The sequence below is a fragment of the Manis pentadactyla genome, chromosome 6 (assembly GCF_030020395.1).
Source record: "Manis pentadactyla isolate mManPen7 chromosome 6, mManPen7.hap1, whole genome shotgun sequence".
Taxonomy (NCBI): domain Eukaryota; kingdom Metazoa; phylum Chordata; class Mammalia; order Pholidota; family Manidae; genus Manis; species Manis pentadactyla.
Window position 1 is genome coordinate 66,327,099 of NC_080024.1, and position 16,873 is coordinate 66,343,971.

Consider the following 16,873-nt stretch of genomic DNA (forward strand, 5'->3'; position numbering starts at 1 on the left):
CTGAACCCACTGCTTAATTCTGACATAAAAAGAGAGACAACCAGCCATTATGTGCCTCCATTTGAATGTTTTATCTGGATAAAAACCAATGGGATTCTTTAAAAGATTTCCTCACTTGATAGGAATTTTTAAGCAATTTTTACAAAAGGTATAATGGCTTTCAACTTTTATTAAATATTTCTGTGTTTACAAGGAAAATTCACACTTTTACGAAGAATTTCAATCTATTTTTATACTTATTTTCCAAAAACAGTTTTAATTTACTTAAATTTTTCAATAATACTTACTGTGAATTCATGTCTTCTAGTAACTGTGTAAGCTTTCTCCAGGGATTATATTCAGAATCAATACTATAGAGCCGCATGTGCAAGGCTAATACATGGAACAGCTGATCTAAATAAATTGAAGAAAAGGTAAAATGCACACAATTCCTACAGAAAAAAATTCAGATACAATTTCTAGCTAATTCATAGGGAAATGTTTCCTATCTTTATAATTCATCAAGTTTAAGTACAAATTACTTCATGCTTTCTTTACAGTAAACTGAAATATAGATCCAAATAATTTCTACTAGAATCTGAACTGTCCTTATGCTCAAACAGGAATGTTTTTCTCATCTCCTGTCAAAGACCTACTTTTTCCTTGGCTTTATGGTTCAGCTTTGACAACTTGCAAAAACTCTATCATGGTCACCTCGTAACCAAAATTATTATTATTTTCAATACCCTACCCTAAGTAACATGGACAATAACATCCATATAAATCACTGTTAGATGAATTTCTCTTTTTACCTAATATTTTCTCTTAAATCCTCTTTAGACTGAATTGTGACTTCATCATCTTTTGATTCAACATAAAGAAAAAAATAATTGAAATAAAAGTATTTAGGAGGACTAACTCTGGCTATTTTCATTTCTTCTATCTAAACCATAATAATCTACCTGTCTTAACTTTCAACAAAATTCTGCTCACGCCATTTAGAAGAAAAAATTGTATTAAAAGTATTTTAATTATTCAGGAAAAAAATCCTGAATTTTGCTTTCATATCACGTCTTTTTTTTTTTTGGTATAAATGACAGGATGAATTAAATTATTTTACCACAAATACTCACAAATATTTCTGAATCAAAAGACATTTTCTAGAAAGTCAGATAACAAACAGTTCTTGACATATGACTGAAATTAATTCTTAAAACCAGAAGGAAAAAAGTTAGCCAAATGGCACAAGCGTATTGTCCTTTATTCTCTAAATTAAAATAATCAGAACTAAACAAGATTTTGTTTCTCCAAGCAATTAACTTAGAAATCAACTATATTTTAGATTAACTTAAGATCCATCAGTATTCTTCTTCTATGATGGCGGTATATGGTAGTGGGGGTGGTAGCAGTAGCTGTTATTTTGGGAAGCTATTGTAAGACATATGAGAGCTCTAAGATGAACAAAATAAATGTTCTTCTACTCTGTGGGGCGCGGTAGAGGACATAGGAGGTGGGCAGGAGAGCTGAATCTTAACACTCTACACACAAATTTAAGTTTCAATCTGATCTCTCTATAACACAAATTTAAGTTTCAGTCTGATCTCTCTATAACAAACAGAAAAATCCAAATACTTCACCCTGCTTCACCTCTGTCTCTAAGTCAGTGTATAGTCTATAATTATCTTTTAAAATTTCTTTATCCCATTAACAGCTAACAGTAGCTCAGCATCTATTATGTGCCAAGCACTATTTAATAATCACTTTACACAGATTATCTCAATTAATTTTCACACAAATTCTACCAGGTTAAGTAATTGTGTTATCTCCTACTTTGAGACAAGCCTCCCAAATTTCTAGTTTTTCCAGTAACCTGGTTCCACTGGTTCCACTGATTACACTGAGAACAAGAGTCATTTTTAGTAGAGAAATAATACAAGGAAAGATATATTGGTCGTTTTTATTTTATTTGAATTCAATTACACATAAGAGACTGCTTTGATCAAGCATATACTATTTTAAAAGTGTCTTAAAACCTAAAAGTATTTTTAAAATCCCTAAATTCCTTTTGCAGAAAAATATTAACTCAAGTTGCAAGATGGGGAGTTTTGCAATTTGTTTATATAAGTGCTAACAAAATCAAAGAGCTTTTAAAAATATCTCCTTTCAAGATCATATACCTTAAAGTACCTAATTAAATCAAAAGCATAGAAGTTGCAGTTTTATTAACCTGTTTCACACTGAAAATCACAGCCAGCATACAAATAATATTGCAATCTGCCTATTTTCCTAGCCTCCACCATAATTAAAGGAACATAAATGTCAGAAGGAAACTTTTTACCTTTTTATATTCCATCATCCTGCAGGTGAGGAAATAGGCCAAGAGAAAGGAAGTACCTTGCCAAGTTATCATAGTATTTATAGGAAAAGCTTAAAAATAGAATTCAAGATTTGCTACTTCCTAGTTCTTTCTACCACTCCCAGTCGAGTTCTCCTTGGAATTTTTAAAATTAAAAAAATAGTACAAAATTCCTTTTTTAATACACACACACACACACACACACACACACACACACACACCTTTCTATTCCTATGAAAACCCTGAGGCATCTTCTAAAGCTATTCAAACAATATATGTCAAAAGTCTTTGGTATTGGCTTTAACTAGAACTGAAGAATAACAACATATCTAACAAGTTATATTTACCTTCCAAAAACACTCCTAGAAATTGCAGATAACTTCAGTAGGAAACAGAATTGGCCAAGTAACAATCAATACCTTTTACTATGTTTATACAGTGCACTGTTTTCAAAATTTAATCTGAGACCTATTAGTAAGACTAAACTCTAATATTCAGTTAGCTGCAAAAATATCTCTAATACTAAACAAATATTGACAGTAGTACACACAGGATAAGGAAAACCCTAAGATCATAATCAAAAAGTTAAAAACTAAAAAATAATGAGAAGATGTATTAAACATCAACTATGTACATGGTATTAAAAAGCTGAAAATAATCATATCAGAAAGCATATTATTAAAATTTGAACAATAGTAAAATAAAAGGATAATTCCATCTCTGGAATGACACATTTTAAAGCTCTAAAGTTAGATCTATATTTATAAAAGAGTTTGGAAATAAGAAACATTATTAAATTAACTTATGGGTGTGTTGTGCTTTCAACACACGTATAGGAGGCACCACTGTCTAGTAGGAGTCAGCAAGTCCTGGATTTGAATGCAAGCTCTGTACTGGCCCTATGTGTCCTAGGGAAAATCACCTTAGTCTTATTATCTGTCAAATGGGAATAATATCACCTTTCTGGCCTGTTACATAGTGACAGCGATGATCATAATAGCATACATTTGTAGTGTATAGACAGGTATGCTTACATACATGTATATACATATGGTTTCTAAGATTAAATTCCAAGTAGTAAATTTAATACTTATAAATTTGAGATATTACAACTAAAATTAGAGATTATAACTACAGTAGAAACATCAGGTGTCCACATAAAACTACCACTCCACAAAAAATATTAACATGCATTTTTAACTCTTTCTCACTTCTCCCCGGAACTATTGATACCACTCTTCCTGGTTCTCCCCCCATTTCCTTCTCAGTTACTTTTCACACTCTTCCTCTACTGAACCCTAAAAGGTGACATTCTCTGTAAGAAAGGATAAGGAATGTCTTCTTAGTCCCCTTTCCCTCTTACTCTACACACACTACTTCACTTAAGTTCAACTTCTACTTCTACCTATAAGTTTACAGTTTACAAATTTCTCTAGCACTTCAGATGTTCAATAGGTACCATAAAATCAACATACCCAAAACTAAACTGATTAAATAGCCCAACCTAGCTCCAATGTTCATTTTCTTTTATAATCCCTACTCAAGTTAATGACATCACTGCCATGCAAATATCCAAGGAAAAACTTGGGAGCCATCTTCCGTGTCCTTATCCTCCATAGCCAACTGGTTACCAGTCCTACTGGTTCTGCATCCTATGATCCATCCTCTGCTCCACTCCACTGTGACCATCATTTCTCAGATGGATTACTCAACTGAGTGCTCATTTAGCTTTACATCTTAAGTTGTACCACTGTTAAAATTTACTTAAGGTAAAATTAACTGGGTTGCATTTCCAGACCACTCAAGATTTTAGTCCTATCGATACAGTTATCACTGGTTAAATAATTGCCAGTGAAAAAAATCTCAATTAGCCAAATGACTTTCTGAATTACCATGAGGAAAAAAAAAATCTCAGTTTCTCTGTAACTGAATAATGAAAGTGAGGAAATGGTTCTGATCCATTTATCCAAAAGATGAATGTAACAGGTATGGGTATCCTCTCTCAGCAGAGTCAGCTTCCCCTGGTTCCTCTACACACCCATGAGAAATCAGCCATGGAAAGATGGGAGAGAGCTCCTCAACTGAGGTCTGGGAGCAACTCTAAGGAGGAAAGATCTGCAGCTCTCCTCTTGGTTCCCAAGAAATAGGAGGCTTATACCACTGGGTGGCAGGGACTTTCCCCATGCCACTCCTCACCACTCCAGGCAGGGCAGGGCAGGGAATAAAGTGGCAGTCATGGTAGGAATTTTAAAGGGTTAAAATTTTTGTAAGAATAAAGTAATATATATAAAATACTTTAATTCATAAGATATATAGCATTAGATAATACCATTTGAACCTTTCATTAATCATGGTATGTTAGATATTCAACACAGGTATCATCATCCCCATTTCCACAATAAGGTAAAATGTTAGGGGTGGGGAGGGGCACAATTCTGTTTCCAAATATAGGTAGCCCCAGGAAGTGTAAAGAAACAGGTCAGTTCTTAGGATTCCTAATTTACTTCTTACCAAAGGGCACACTTCATGAATCTAGGTCTAATTGGAGCACCTCATTTAAAACTGAGGGGCAGAGAATAGAGTTCTACTCACACTGAAGAAAAAACGAGATGGATCCCTTGTGCCTATGCCCTGATAGCAGAAATTATTATATGTTGTACTTAGGTCCTGGAATATGCAAGTCATGAATGATGAATGCAGGCAGTCCTGGCTTCCTGGGCCACAAAACAAAGGACCTTCAGAAAGACTGAAGAATTGTCAAAGCCACAACTCTGATCCCAAATATTAAAGCTAAAAATTCCCTGAAATTAACTAAACAGATGAGCTATATCAGTCTTTGGAAATAAATCCCATTCTGTCCTTTCTAACATCATCTCTTAACAGATTGAAAGACTGTTGAAATCTTAAAAAAAAAAAAAAAAGAAAAAAAGAGTTAAAAATTAACTTTCATCTTGCTTCTGGTCTCATCACCACCACCACCACCATCACTAATTTGATAATGGTAGTGTTGAAATAGCAGAAATAGTAATGGTTGAGATTACAATCTATGAAGACTTAAATATACACTGTAAAATTGAGGTCTTAAATAACGATCTTCTGGGTTGAGGACCATGAGGAACAGAATCGATGAGGTGAGAAAGCTCGCAACTAAACCTTGTCTACCATAAAGAATGGTGTCAGGAGGCAAACTCCACATTTTTCTATTAATTTATGCACACTGACTTATAAAATTTGGGGGACAAACTCTCCACTAGTTATGGGGTAACAAAAAAAACAGAAGTTGTGATTAAACATAATTGCAGAATTCATAATTTTTAAATCTGAAAATAAAAACTTAGTAAACCATATATACCAGAATTTTACCAGTGTTCAAGAATAAGGTCAGACTACTTACGAGCAATTTTGGGATTTTACTCAACAATACCTTTATACAGCCTTACTGCAGGGTGAAATTAACATCAAAATAATCTTCCATACTCTGAACTCACAAAAAATTCACTCTCTGAGCAACTAAAGCTACTTTAACTTGCCTGCACACATTTAAGATGGATTGCATTCCATGAAAAACAAATTCAGGGGTCAGTTTTTCATATTTGCATAATTTCTTGATAAGATTGTAAATTATATCACAAATAAGTTAGAACTCCTCAAATGAAAATGTCAAAGAGAGGGTTTGCTTACTCTCTCTTAACTAAAGTTTCATTTTTAATCTCTGTATAAAATCATGAAATCCATTTGTGATACAAATTGAGACTTCTTAAACTACAGTAATAAGCAGAAAGTCTCACCCAACCATGTGCAAAGATGTTTTTTATCTAAAGATAATGTTTTAAAACTTATCCTTTAATGTTAATAATTTACCAAATGACATATCTTGCCTCCAGCCACTGGTTTCAACAATTACTTCATGAGAAATACACTAAGAATGTTATAGCAAAAAAGTGTTGAAAGCCTACGAATCTGTGGAGTTTCATAGGACACACTGGAATCCATGGAGTTTCATGTCACGTTCAAATTACTTGAACGAAGAAATTAACTGAGTAATTTTAATAAGATATTCCTTTATTTAAGGTATCACTGATACACGATCTTACAGAGATTTAACATGACCAACATTGTGGTTATTAAATTCACCCATATTATTAAGTCCCCCTCCACACAAACCCAATTGCAGTCACTGTCCATTAGCATAGTAAGATGCGAGATTCACTACTTGTTCTCTCTGTGGTATACTGCCTTCCCCGTGACCCAACGACATTATGTATGCTAATTATAATATCGCTTAATCCACTTCTCTATCCCTCCCCACTCACCCATCCCACCCCCTTCCCCTTGGTAACCACTAGACCCTTCTTGGTCTGTGAGTCTGCTGCTGTTTCATTTCTTCAGTTTGGCTTCATTGTTATGGTCCACAAATAAGTGAAATCATTTGGTGCTTGTTTTTCTCCGCTTGGCTTATTTCACTGTGCATAATACCATCTAGATATATCCACATTATTGCAAATGGTAGGATTTCTTGGCTTTTTATGTCTCAGTAATATCCATCGTGTATTATGTACCACATATTCTTTATCCATTCATCTACTAATGGAAACTTAGGTTGCTTCCAAATCTTTGCTACAGTAAATAGTGCTGTGATAAAAAGGGGTGCATATGTTCTTATGAATCTGGGATCTTTTTTCTTCAAGTAAATTCCTAGGAGTGGAATTCCTGGACCAATGGTATTTCTATTTTTAGTTTTCTGATGCACCTCCATATTACTTTCCACAACCACTGAACTAATTTACATTCCCACCAATAGTATAGGATGCTTCTCCGTTCTCCACCTGCTCACCAGCATTTGTTGTTCCTTGTCTTTTGGATGGTAGCCATCCAGTGTGATTTTAATTTGCATTTCCCTGATAATTAGTGATGTGAGGCATCTTTTCATGTGCCTGTTGGCCATCTGAATTTCTTCTTTGGAGAATTGTCTATTTAGATCCTCTGCCCATTTTAATCAGTTTATTTGCTTTTTGGGTGTTGAGGCATGTGAGTTCTTTATATATTTTGGAAGTTAACCCCTTATGGATACATCATTTACAAATATATCCTCTATACTATACCATGTCTTTCTGTTCTACTGATGGTGTCCTTTGCTGAACAGAAGCTTTTTAGCTTGATGTAGTCCCATTTGCTCATTTTTGCTTTTGTTTCCCTTGCCGAAGAAGATGTGATCATGAAAAAGTTGCTCACGTTTATATTCAAGAGATTTTTGCCTATGCTTTCTTCCAAGAGTTTTATGGTTTCATGACTTACATTCAGGTCTTTGATCCATTTCGAGAATACTTTTGTGTATGAGGTGAGACAATAATCCAGTTTCATTCTCTTACATGTAGCTGTCCAGTTTTGCCAACACCAGTTCTTTAAGAGGCTGTCATGTTCCCATTGTATATCCATGGCTCATTTATCATATATTAATTGATATATATGATTAGGTATATATCTGCACTGTATATCCTGTTTCATTGGTCTGTGGGTCTGTTCTTGTGCCAGTACCAAATTGTCTTGATTACTGTGGCTTTGTAGTAGAGCTTGAACTCGGGGAGCATAACTCCCCCATCTTTATTCTTCCTTCTCAGGATTGCTTGGTGATTCGGGGTCTTTTGTCGTTCCATATTAATTTCTTTTCATTAAGGTATTATTGATATACACTCTAATGAATATTTCACATGAAAAAACAATGTCGTTACTACATTCACCCATTCATGAAGTCCTCACCCATACCCCACTGCAGTCACTGTCCATCAGTGTAGTAAGATGCCACAGATTCGCTATTCGCCTTCTCTGTGCTACACTGCCTTCCCTGTGACCCCACACACAATGTGTGCTAAACATAATCCCCCTCAATCCCCTTCTGTGTCCCTCCTGACCCGCCCTCCCAAATCCCTCCCCTTTGGTAACTGCTGGTCCTTTCTTGGAGGTCCGAGTTGGCTGCCATTTTGTTCTTTCAGTTTTGCTTCTTTGTTATACTCCACAAATGAGGGAAATCATTTGGCACTTGTCTTTCTCCACCTGGCTTATTTCACTGAGCATAATATCCTCCAGCTCCATTCATGTTCTGGCAAATGGTAGGATTTGTTTTTTTCTTACGGCCGAATAGTATTCCATTGTGTATATGTACCACCTCTTCTTTATCCATTCATCTACTGATGGACACTTATGTTGCTTCTATTTCTTGGCTATTGTAAATAGTGCTGCAATAAACATAGGGGTGCATATGTCTTTTTGAATCTGAGAACTTGTATTCTTTGGGTAAATACCTAGGAGTGGGATTCCTGGATCAAATGGTATTTCTATTTTTGAGGAACGTCCATATTGCTTTTCACAATGATTGAACTAGCTTACATTCCCACCAGCAGTGTAGGAGGGTTCCCCTTTCTCCACATCCTTGCCAACATTTGTTGTTGTTTGTCTTTTGGATGGTGGCGACCCTTACTGGTGTGAGGTGATATCTCATTGTGGTTTTAATTTGCATTTCACTGATGATTAGTGATGCGGAGAATCTTTTCAAGTGCCTGGTTGGCCCTCTGAACTTCTTCTTTGGAGAATTGCATGTTCGTATCCTTCACCCATTTTTGTCATAGGGTTATTTGTTTTTTGGGTGTTGAGATGTGAGTTCTTTATATATTTTGAATGTTAACCCCTTGTTGGATATGCTGTTCAAAAATATATTCTCCCATACTGCATGATGCCTTTTGTTCTGTTGATGACAACTTTTGCCTTACAGAAACTTTTTAGTTTGATGTAGTCCCATGTGTTCATTTTTGCTTTAAGGAGATGCATTCGGGAAGAAGTTGCTCATATTTATATTCAGGAGATGTTTGCCTATGTTGTCTTCTAAGAGTTTTACGGTTTCACGGCTTACATTCAAGTCTTTGATCCATTTCAAATTTACTTTTGTGTATGGGGTTAAACAATAATCCTGTTTCATTCTCTTACATGTAGCTGTCCAGTTTTGCCAACACCATTTGTTGAAGAGGCTGTTATTTCCCTATTGTATGTCCGTTGCTCCTTTATTGTATATTAAATGACCATATATGGTTGGGTTTATATCTAGGCTGTATAGTCTGTTCCATTGGTCTGTGTGTCTGTTCTTGTGCTGGTACCAAATTGTCTTGATTACTGCGGCTTTGGGGTAGAGCTTGAAGTCAGGGAGCATAATCTGCACAGCTTTATTCTTCCTTCTCAGGATTGCTTTGGCTATTCGGGGTCTTTTGTGGTTGCATATGAACTTTAGAACTATTTCCTCTAGTTCATTGAAGAATACTGTTGGTATTCTGATAGGGATTGCATTGAATCTGTAGATTTCATTAGGAAGAATGGCAATTTTGACAATATTAATTCTTCCTATCCATGAGCACAAGATGTGTTTCCATTTATTAGTATCTTCTTTAATTTCTCATGAGTGTCTTGTAGTTTTCAGAGTACAGGTTTTTCACTTCCTTGGTTAGGTTTATTCTTAGGTATTTTATTCTTTTTGATGCAATTGTGAATGGAATTGTTTTTCTGATCTCTCTTACTGCTAGTTCATGGTTAGTGTACAGGAATGCAACAGATTTCTGTGTATTAATTTTCTATCCTGCAACTTTGCTGAATTCAGATATTAGATCTAGTAGTTTTGGAGTAGATTCCTTAGGGTTTTTTAGGTACAGTATCAGGTCATCTGCAAATAGTGACAGTTTAACTTCTTCCTTACCAAACTGGATGCCCTTTATTTTTGTGTTGTCTAATTGCTGTAGAGAGGACCTCCAAAACTAGGTTGAATAAAAGTGTAGAGAGGGGGCATCCTTGTCCTGTTCCTGAACTTAAAAGAAAGGATTTCAGCCTCTCACTTTTCAGTATGATGTTGGCTGTGGGTTTATCACATATGGCCTTTATTATGTTGACGTACTTGCCCTCTATACCCATTTTCTTGAGAGTTTTTATCATGAATGGATGTTGAATTTTGTCAAATGCTTTTTACGCATCTATGGAGATGATTATGTGGTTTTTGTCCTTCTTTTTGTTGATGTGGTGGATGATGTTGATGGAGTTTCGAATGTTGCATCGTCCTTGCATCACTGGAATAAATACTACTTCATCATGATGGATGATCTCTTTGATATATTTTTGAACTTGGTTTGCTAATATTTTGTTGAGCATTTTTGCATCTATGTTCATGAGGAATATTGGTCTGTAATTTTCTTTTTTTGTGGTGTCTTTGCCTGGTTTTGGTATTAGAGTGATGCTGGCCTCATAGAATTAGTTTGGAAGTATTCCCTCCTCTTCTACTTTTTGGAAAACTTTAAGGAGGATGGGTATTATGTCTTCAGTAAATGATTAAAATTCAGCAGTGAAGTCATCTGGTCCAGGGATATTCTTCTTAGGTAGTTTTTTGATTACCAATTCAATCTCATTGCTGGTAATTGGTCTGTTCAGATTTTATTTCTTTCTGGGTCAGCCTTGGAAGGTGGTATTTTTCTAGAAAGTTGTCCATTTCTTCTAGATTATGCAGTTGTTTAGCATGTTGTTTTGCATTGCAATCTCTGATAATTCTTTGTATTTGTGGTGTCCTTCATGATTTTTCCTTTCTCATTTTTTATTCTGTTTATGTGTGTACACTCTCTTTTTTGCTTAATACGTCTGACTTGGGTTTATCTATTTGATTTATTTTCTCAAAGAACAAGCTCTTGCTTTCATTGATTCTTTCTATTGTTTTATTCTTCTCAATTTTATTTATTTCTGCTCTAATCATTATTATGCCCCTCCTTCTACTGAATTTGTGTCTCCTTTGTTCTTCTTTTTCTAGTTTCGTTAATTGCAAGTATGGACTGTTCATATGTGATTGTTCTTCTCTCCTGAGCTAGGCCTGTATTGCAATATACCTCCCTCTTAGCATGGCCTTCGCTGCATTCCACAGATTCTGGGGTTCTCAATTAGTGTTTTCATTGCCTCCATATATTGCTCGATCTCCGTTTTTATTTGGTTATTGATCCATTGGTTACTTAGGGGCATGTTGTGAAGCCTACATGCGTTTGTGCGATTTTTTGTTTTCTTTGCAGGATTTATTTCTAATTTCATACCTTTGGGGTCTGAGAAACTGTTTGGTACAATTTCAATTTTTTTAATTTACCAAGGCTCTCTTTGTGGCCTATTATATGATCTGTTCTTAAAAATGTTCCATGTGGAACATGGCGGCGTGAGTAGGACAGTGGGAATCTCCTCCCAAAAACATACATATTTTTGAAAATACAACAAATACAACTAATACTAAAAGAGAAACCAGAAGACACAGGACAACAGCCAGACTACATCCACACGTGCGAGAGCCCAGCGCCTGGTGAAAGGGGTAAGATACAACCCCTGGCCCTGCGGAACCCGAGCATGCTTCACCCCAGCTCCCGGAGGGACAGAGAGGGAGCCCAGGACTGCTAAACACCTAGCCCAAGCCACCTGCACCAGAGCGCAGACACAGTTCATGCGTGGAGGGCTGGAAACTAGGGATACAGGGCAGCAAGACCTCTGAACGGGTTCCAAAGCTGATACCCCTGTGACAAAGAAAAGCGACTGTTTTTGAAAGTCTTAAAGGGACAGAGACGTAACAGCTAGACGGAAACAACACGTCACAGCCCAGTGGCAGGAAATTACAGGGAAAACCGGGTGCACTAAACCCCTGGGCAACAGCTCTGAAACCCCTCACGGAGGTAAACAGTCAAAAAGGCCCCGCCCATTACCCCTATGGGCGCTGTGAAAGCAGAGAAGCAGCCTAAGGCAAACCACGCCCACAGAAAGGGAAATTCCTCCATCCCGGACGGACAAGACACAAAGACCCAGTCTACACGCGATTACCCAACACAAGCCACTAGAGGTCGCAGTTGTCCCAGTAAAGAAAGGTAAGTAGTAAGTGAAAAGTTTGGCCCTCCCAGCTGACAGTCAATAGCACCTGACAACATGAAAAGGCAAAATAATATGATCCAGACAAGACTACCCCAGACAGCTTCGGCATCGGCTACATCTTCCCCTGAGAAGGAACCTGGGGAGATAGATTTAACCAGTCTTCCTGAAAAAGAATTGAAAACAAAAGTCATAACCATGCCGATGGACTTGCAGAGAAATATGCAAGAACTAAGGAAGGAGAATACAGAAATAAAACAAGCTCTGGAAGGACTTCAAAACAGAATGGACGAGATGCAAGAGACCATTAATGTACTAGAAAACAGAGAACAGGAATGCAGAGAAGCTGATGCAGAGAGAGATAAAAGGATTTATAGAAATGAAAGAATTCTAAGAGAGCTGAGTGACCAATCGACACGGAACAATATCCGCATTATAGAGGTACTGCAAGAGGAAGAGAGAGAAAAAGGGATAGAGACTGTCTTTGAAAAAATAATTGCTGAAAACATCCCCAAATTAGGGGAAGAAATTAAATCTCAGACCACAGAGGCACACAAAACTCCCATGACAAGGGATCCAAGGAGGGCAACACCAAGACACATAATAATTAAAATGGCAAAGATCAAAGATGAAGGACAAAGTATTAAAGGAAGACAGAGAGAAAAAAAAGATTACCTACAAAGGAAAACCCATCAGGATATCATCAGACTTCTCAACAGAAACACTACAGGCTAGAAGAGAAAGGCATGATATACTTAATGCAATGAAACAGAAGGGCCTCGAACCAAGAATACTGTATCCAGCATGAATATCATTTAAATATGAAGGGGGGATTAAACCATTAGTAGACAAGCAAAAGTTGAGGGAATTTGCCTCCCACAAACCACTTCTACAGGGCATCCTACAGGGACTGTTCTAGATGGGAGCACTCCTAAAAAGAGCACAGAATAAAACACCAACCATAAGAAGAAGGGAGGAGGAGGAAAAAGAAGGGAGAGAAATAAAGAATCATCAGACCGCGTTTATACTAGCTCAACAAGCGAGTTAAGTTAGATAGTAAGATAGTAAAGAAGCTAACCCTGAACATTTGGTAACCACAAACTTAAGGCCTGCAATGGCAATAAGTACATACCTTTCAATAATCACCCTAAACGTAAATGGACTGAATGCACCAATCAAAAGACACAGAGTAATAGAATGGATAAAAAAGCAAGATCCATCCATATGCTGCTTACAAAAAACTCACCTCAAACCCAAAGACATGCACAAACTTAAAGTCAAGGGATGGAAACAGATATTTCATGCAAACAACAGAGAGAAGAAAGCAGGTGTTGCAATTCTGGTATCAGACAAAACACACTTCAAAATAAAGAAAGTAACAATAGACAAAGAAGGACATTACATAATGATATAGGGATCAGTCAAACAAGAGGACATAACAATTATAAATATATATGCACCCAATACAGGAGCACGAACATACCTCAAACAAATACTAACAGAACTAAAGGAGGAAATAGAATGCAATGTATTCATTCTAGGAGACTTCAACACACCACTCACTCCAAAGGACAGATCCACCAGACAGAAAATAAGTAAGGACAGAGAGGCACTGAACAACACACGAGAACAGATGGACCTAAAAGACATCTACAGAACTCTACATCAAAAAGCAACAGGATACACATTCTTCTCAAGTGCACATGGGACAGTCTCCAGAATAGATCACATATTAGGTCACAAAAAGAGCCTCAGTAAATTCCAAAAGATTGGAAACTTACCAACCAAATTTTCAGACCACAAAGGCATAAAACTAGAAATAAACTATACAAAGAAAGCGAAAAGGCTCACAAACACATGGAGGTTTAACAACATGCTCCTAAATAATCAATGGATCAAATGACCAAATCAAAATGGAGATCGAGTAAGATATGGAAACAAATGACAACAACAACACAAAGCCCCAACTACTGTGGGACACAGCAAAAGCAGTCTTAAGTGGAAAGTATATAGTAATCCAGGCATATTTAAAAAAGGAAGAACAATCTCAAATGAATGGTCTAATGTCACAATTATCGGAATTGGAAAAAGAAGAACAAATGAGGCCTAAGGTCAGCAGAAAGAGGGACATAATAAAGATCAGAGAAGAAATAAATACAATTTAGAAGAATAAAACAATAGCAAAAATCAATGAAACCAATAGCTGGTTCTTCGAGAAAATAACCAAAATAGATAAGCCACTAGTCAGACTTATTAAGAGGAAAAGAGAGTCAACACAAATCAACAGTATCAGAAAGGAGAAGGGAAAAATCACGACAGACCCCTTCAGAAATTAAAAAAATTATTAGAGAGTACTATGAAAACCTATATGCTAACAAGCTGGGAAACCTAGGAGAAATGGACAACTTCCTACAAAAATACAACCTTCCAAGACTGACCCAGAAAAAACCAGAAAATCTAAACAGACAAATTACCATAAACGAAATTGAAGTGGTAATCAAAAAACTTCAAAAGAACAAAACCCCTGGGCCAGATGGATTCCCCTTGGAATTTTATCAGACATACAGGGAAGACATAATACGAATTCTCCTTAACGTTTTCCAAAAAATAGAACAGGAGGGGACACTCCCAAACTTTTTCTATGAAGCTAACATCACCCTAATACCAAAAACAGGCAAAGACCCTGCAAAAAAAGAAAACTACAGACCAATATCCCTGATGAACGTACATGCAAAAACACTCAACAAAATATATTAGCAAACCGAATTCAAAAATACATCAAAAGGATAGTGCAACATGACCAACTGGGATTCATTCCAGGGATGCAAGGATGATACAACATTCGAAAGTCCATTAACATCATCTACCACATCAACAAAAAGAAAGACAAAAACCACATGATCATCTCCATAGATGCTGAAAAAGCATTTGACAAAGTTCAACATCCATTCATGATAAAAACTCTCAGCAAAATGGTAAATAGAGGGCAAGTACCTCAACATAATAAAGGCCATCTATGATAAACCCACAGCCACCATTATATTGAACAGCGAGAAGCTGAAAGATTTTCCTCTGATTTCGGGAACTAGACAGGGATACCCACTCTCCCCACTGTTATTTAACATAGTACTGGAGGTCCTAGCCATGGCAATCAGACAAAACAAAGAAATACAAGGAATCCAGATTGGTAAAGAAGAACTTAAACTGTCACTATTTGCAGATGACATGATACTGTACATAAAAACCCCTAAAGACTCCACCCCAAAACTATTAGAACGGATATCGGAATACAGCAAAGTTGCAGGATACAAAATCAACACACAGAAATCTGTGGCTTTCCTATATACTAACAATGAACCAACAGAAAGAGAAATCAGAAAACCAACTCCATTCACAATTGCATCAAAAAAAATAAAATACCTAGGAATAAACCTAACCAAAGAAGTGAAAGACTTATACCCTGAAAACTACAAGTCCCTCTTAAGAGAAACTAAAGGGGACACTAACAGATGGAAACTCATCCCATGCTCGTGGCTAGGAAGAATTAATATCGTTAAAATGGCCATCCTGCCCAAAGCAATATACAGATTTGATGCAATCCCTATGAAACTACCAGCAACATTCTTCAATGAACTGGAACAAATAATTCAAAAATTCATATGGAAACACCAAAGACCCCGAATAGCCAAAGCAATCCTGAAAAAGAAGAATAAAGTAGGGGGCATCTCACTCCCCAACTTCAAGCTCTACTATAAAGCCATAGTAATCAAGACTGTTTGGTACTGGCACAAGAGCAGAGCCACAGACCAATGGAACAGACTAGAGAATCCAGACATTAACCCAGACATATATGGTCAATTAATATTTGATAAAGGAGCCATGGACATACAATGGCGAAATGACAGTCTCTTCAACAGGTGGTGCTGGAAAAACTTGACAGCTACATGTAGGAGAATGAAACTGGACCATTGTCTAACCCCATATACAAAAGTAAACTCAAAATGGATCAAAGACCTGAATGTAAATCATGAAACCATTAAACCTTGGAAGAAAACATAGGCAAAAACCTCTTAGACATAAACATGAGTGACCTCTTCTTGAACATATCTCACCGGGCAAGGAAAACTACAGCAAAAATGAGTAAGTGGGACTATATTAAGCTGAAAAGCTTCTGTACAGCAAAAGACACCATCAATAGAACAAAAAGGATCCCTACAGTATGGGAGAATATATTTTAAAATGACACATCCGATAAAGGCTTGACGTCCAGAATATATAAAGAGCTCACACGCCTCAACAAACAAAAAACAAATAACCCAATTAAAAAATGGGCAGAGGAACTGAAGAGACAGTACTCCAAAAAAGAAATACAGATGGCCAACAGACACATGAAAAGATGCTCCACATCGCTAATTATCAGAGAAATGCAAATTAAAACTACAATGAGGTATCACCTCACACCAGTAAGGATGGCTGCCATCCAAAAGACAAACAACAACAAATGTTGGCGAGGCTGTGGAGAAAGGGGAACCCTCCTACACTGCTGGTGGGAATGTAAGTTAGTTCAACCATTGTGGAAAGCAGTATGGAGGTACATCAAAATGCTCAAAACAGACTTACCATTTG

General features: G+C 36.7%; 1 protein-coding gene across 1 annotated transcript in view; it reads right to left on the reverse strand.

Moving 5' to 3' along the window:
- UBR3 (ubiquitin protein ligase E3 component n-recognin 3) overlaps window positions 1–16,873 on the reverse strand; it is a 296,154-nt gene that overhangs the window by 61,328 nt on the left and 217,953 nt on the right. The window contains exon 31 of the mRNA XM_057503934.1: window positions 288–393. Within this exon, the coding sequence (XP_057359917.1) occupies window positions 288–393 (106 nt within the window). The remainder of the gene's footprint in view (window positions 1–287; window positions 394–16,873) is intronic.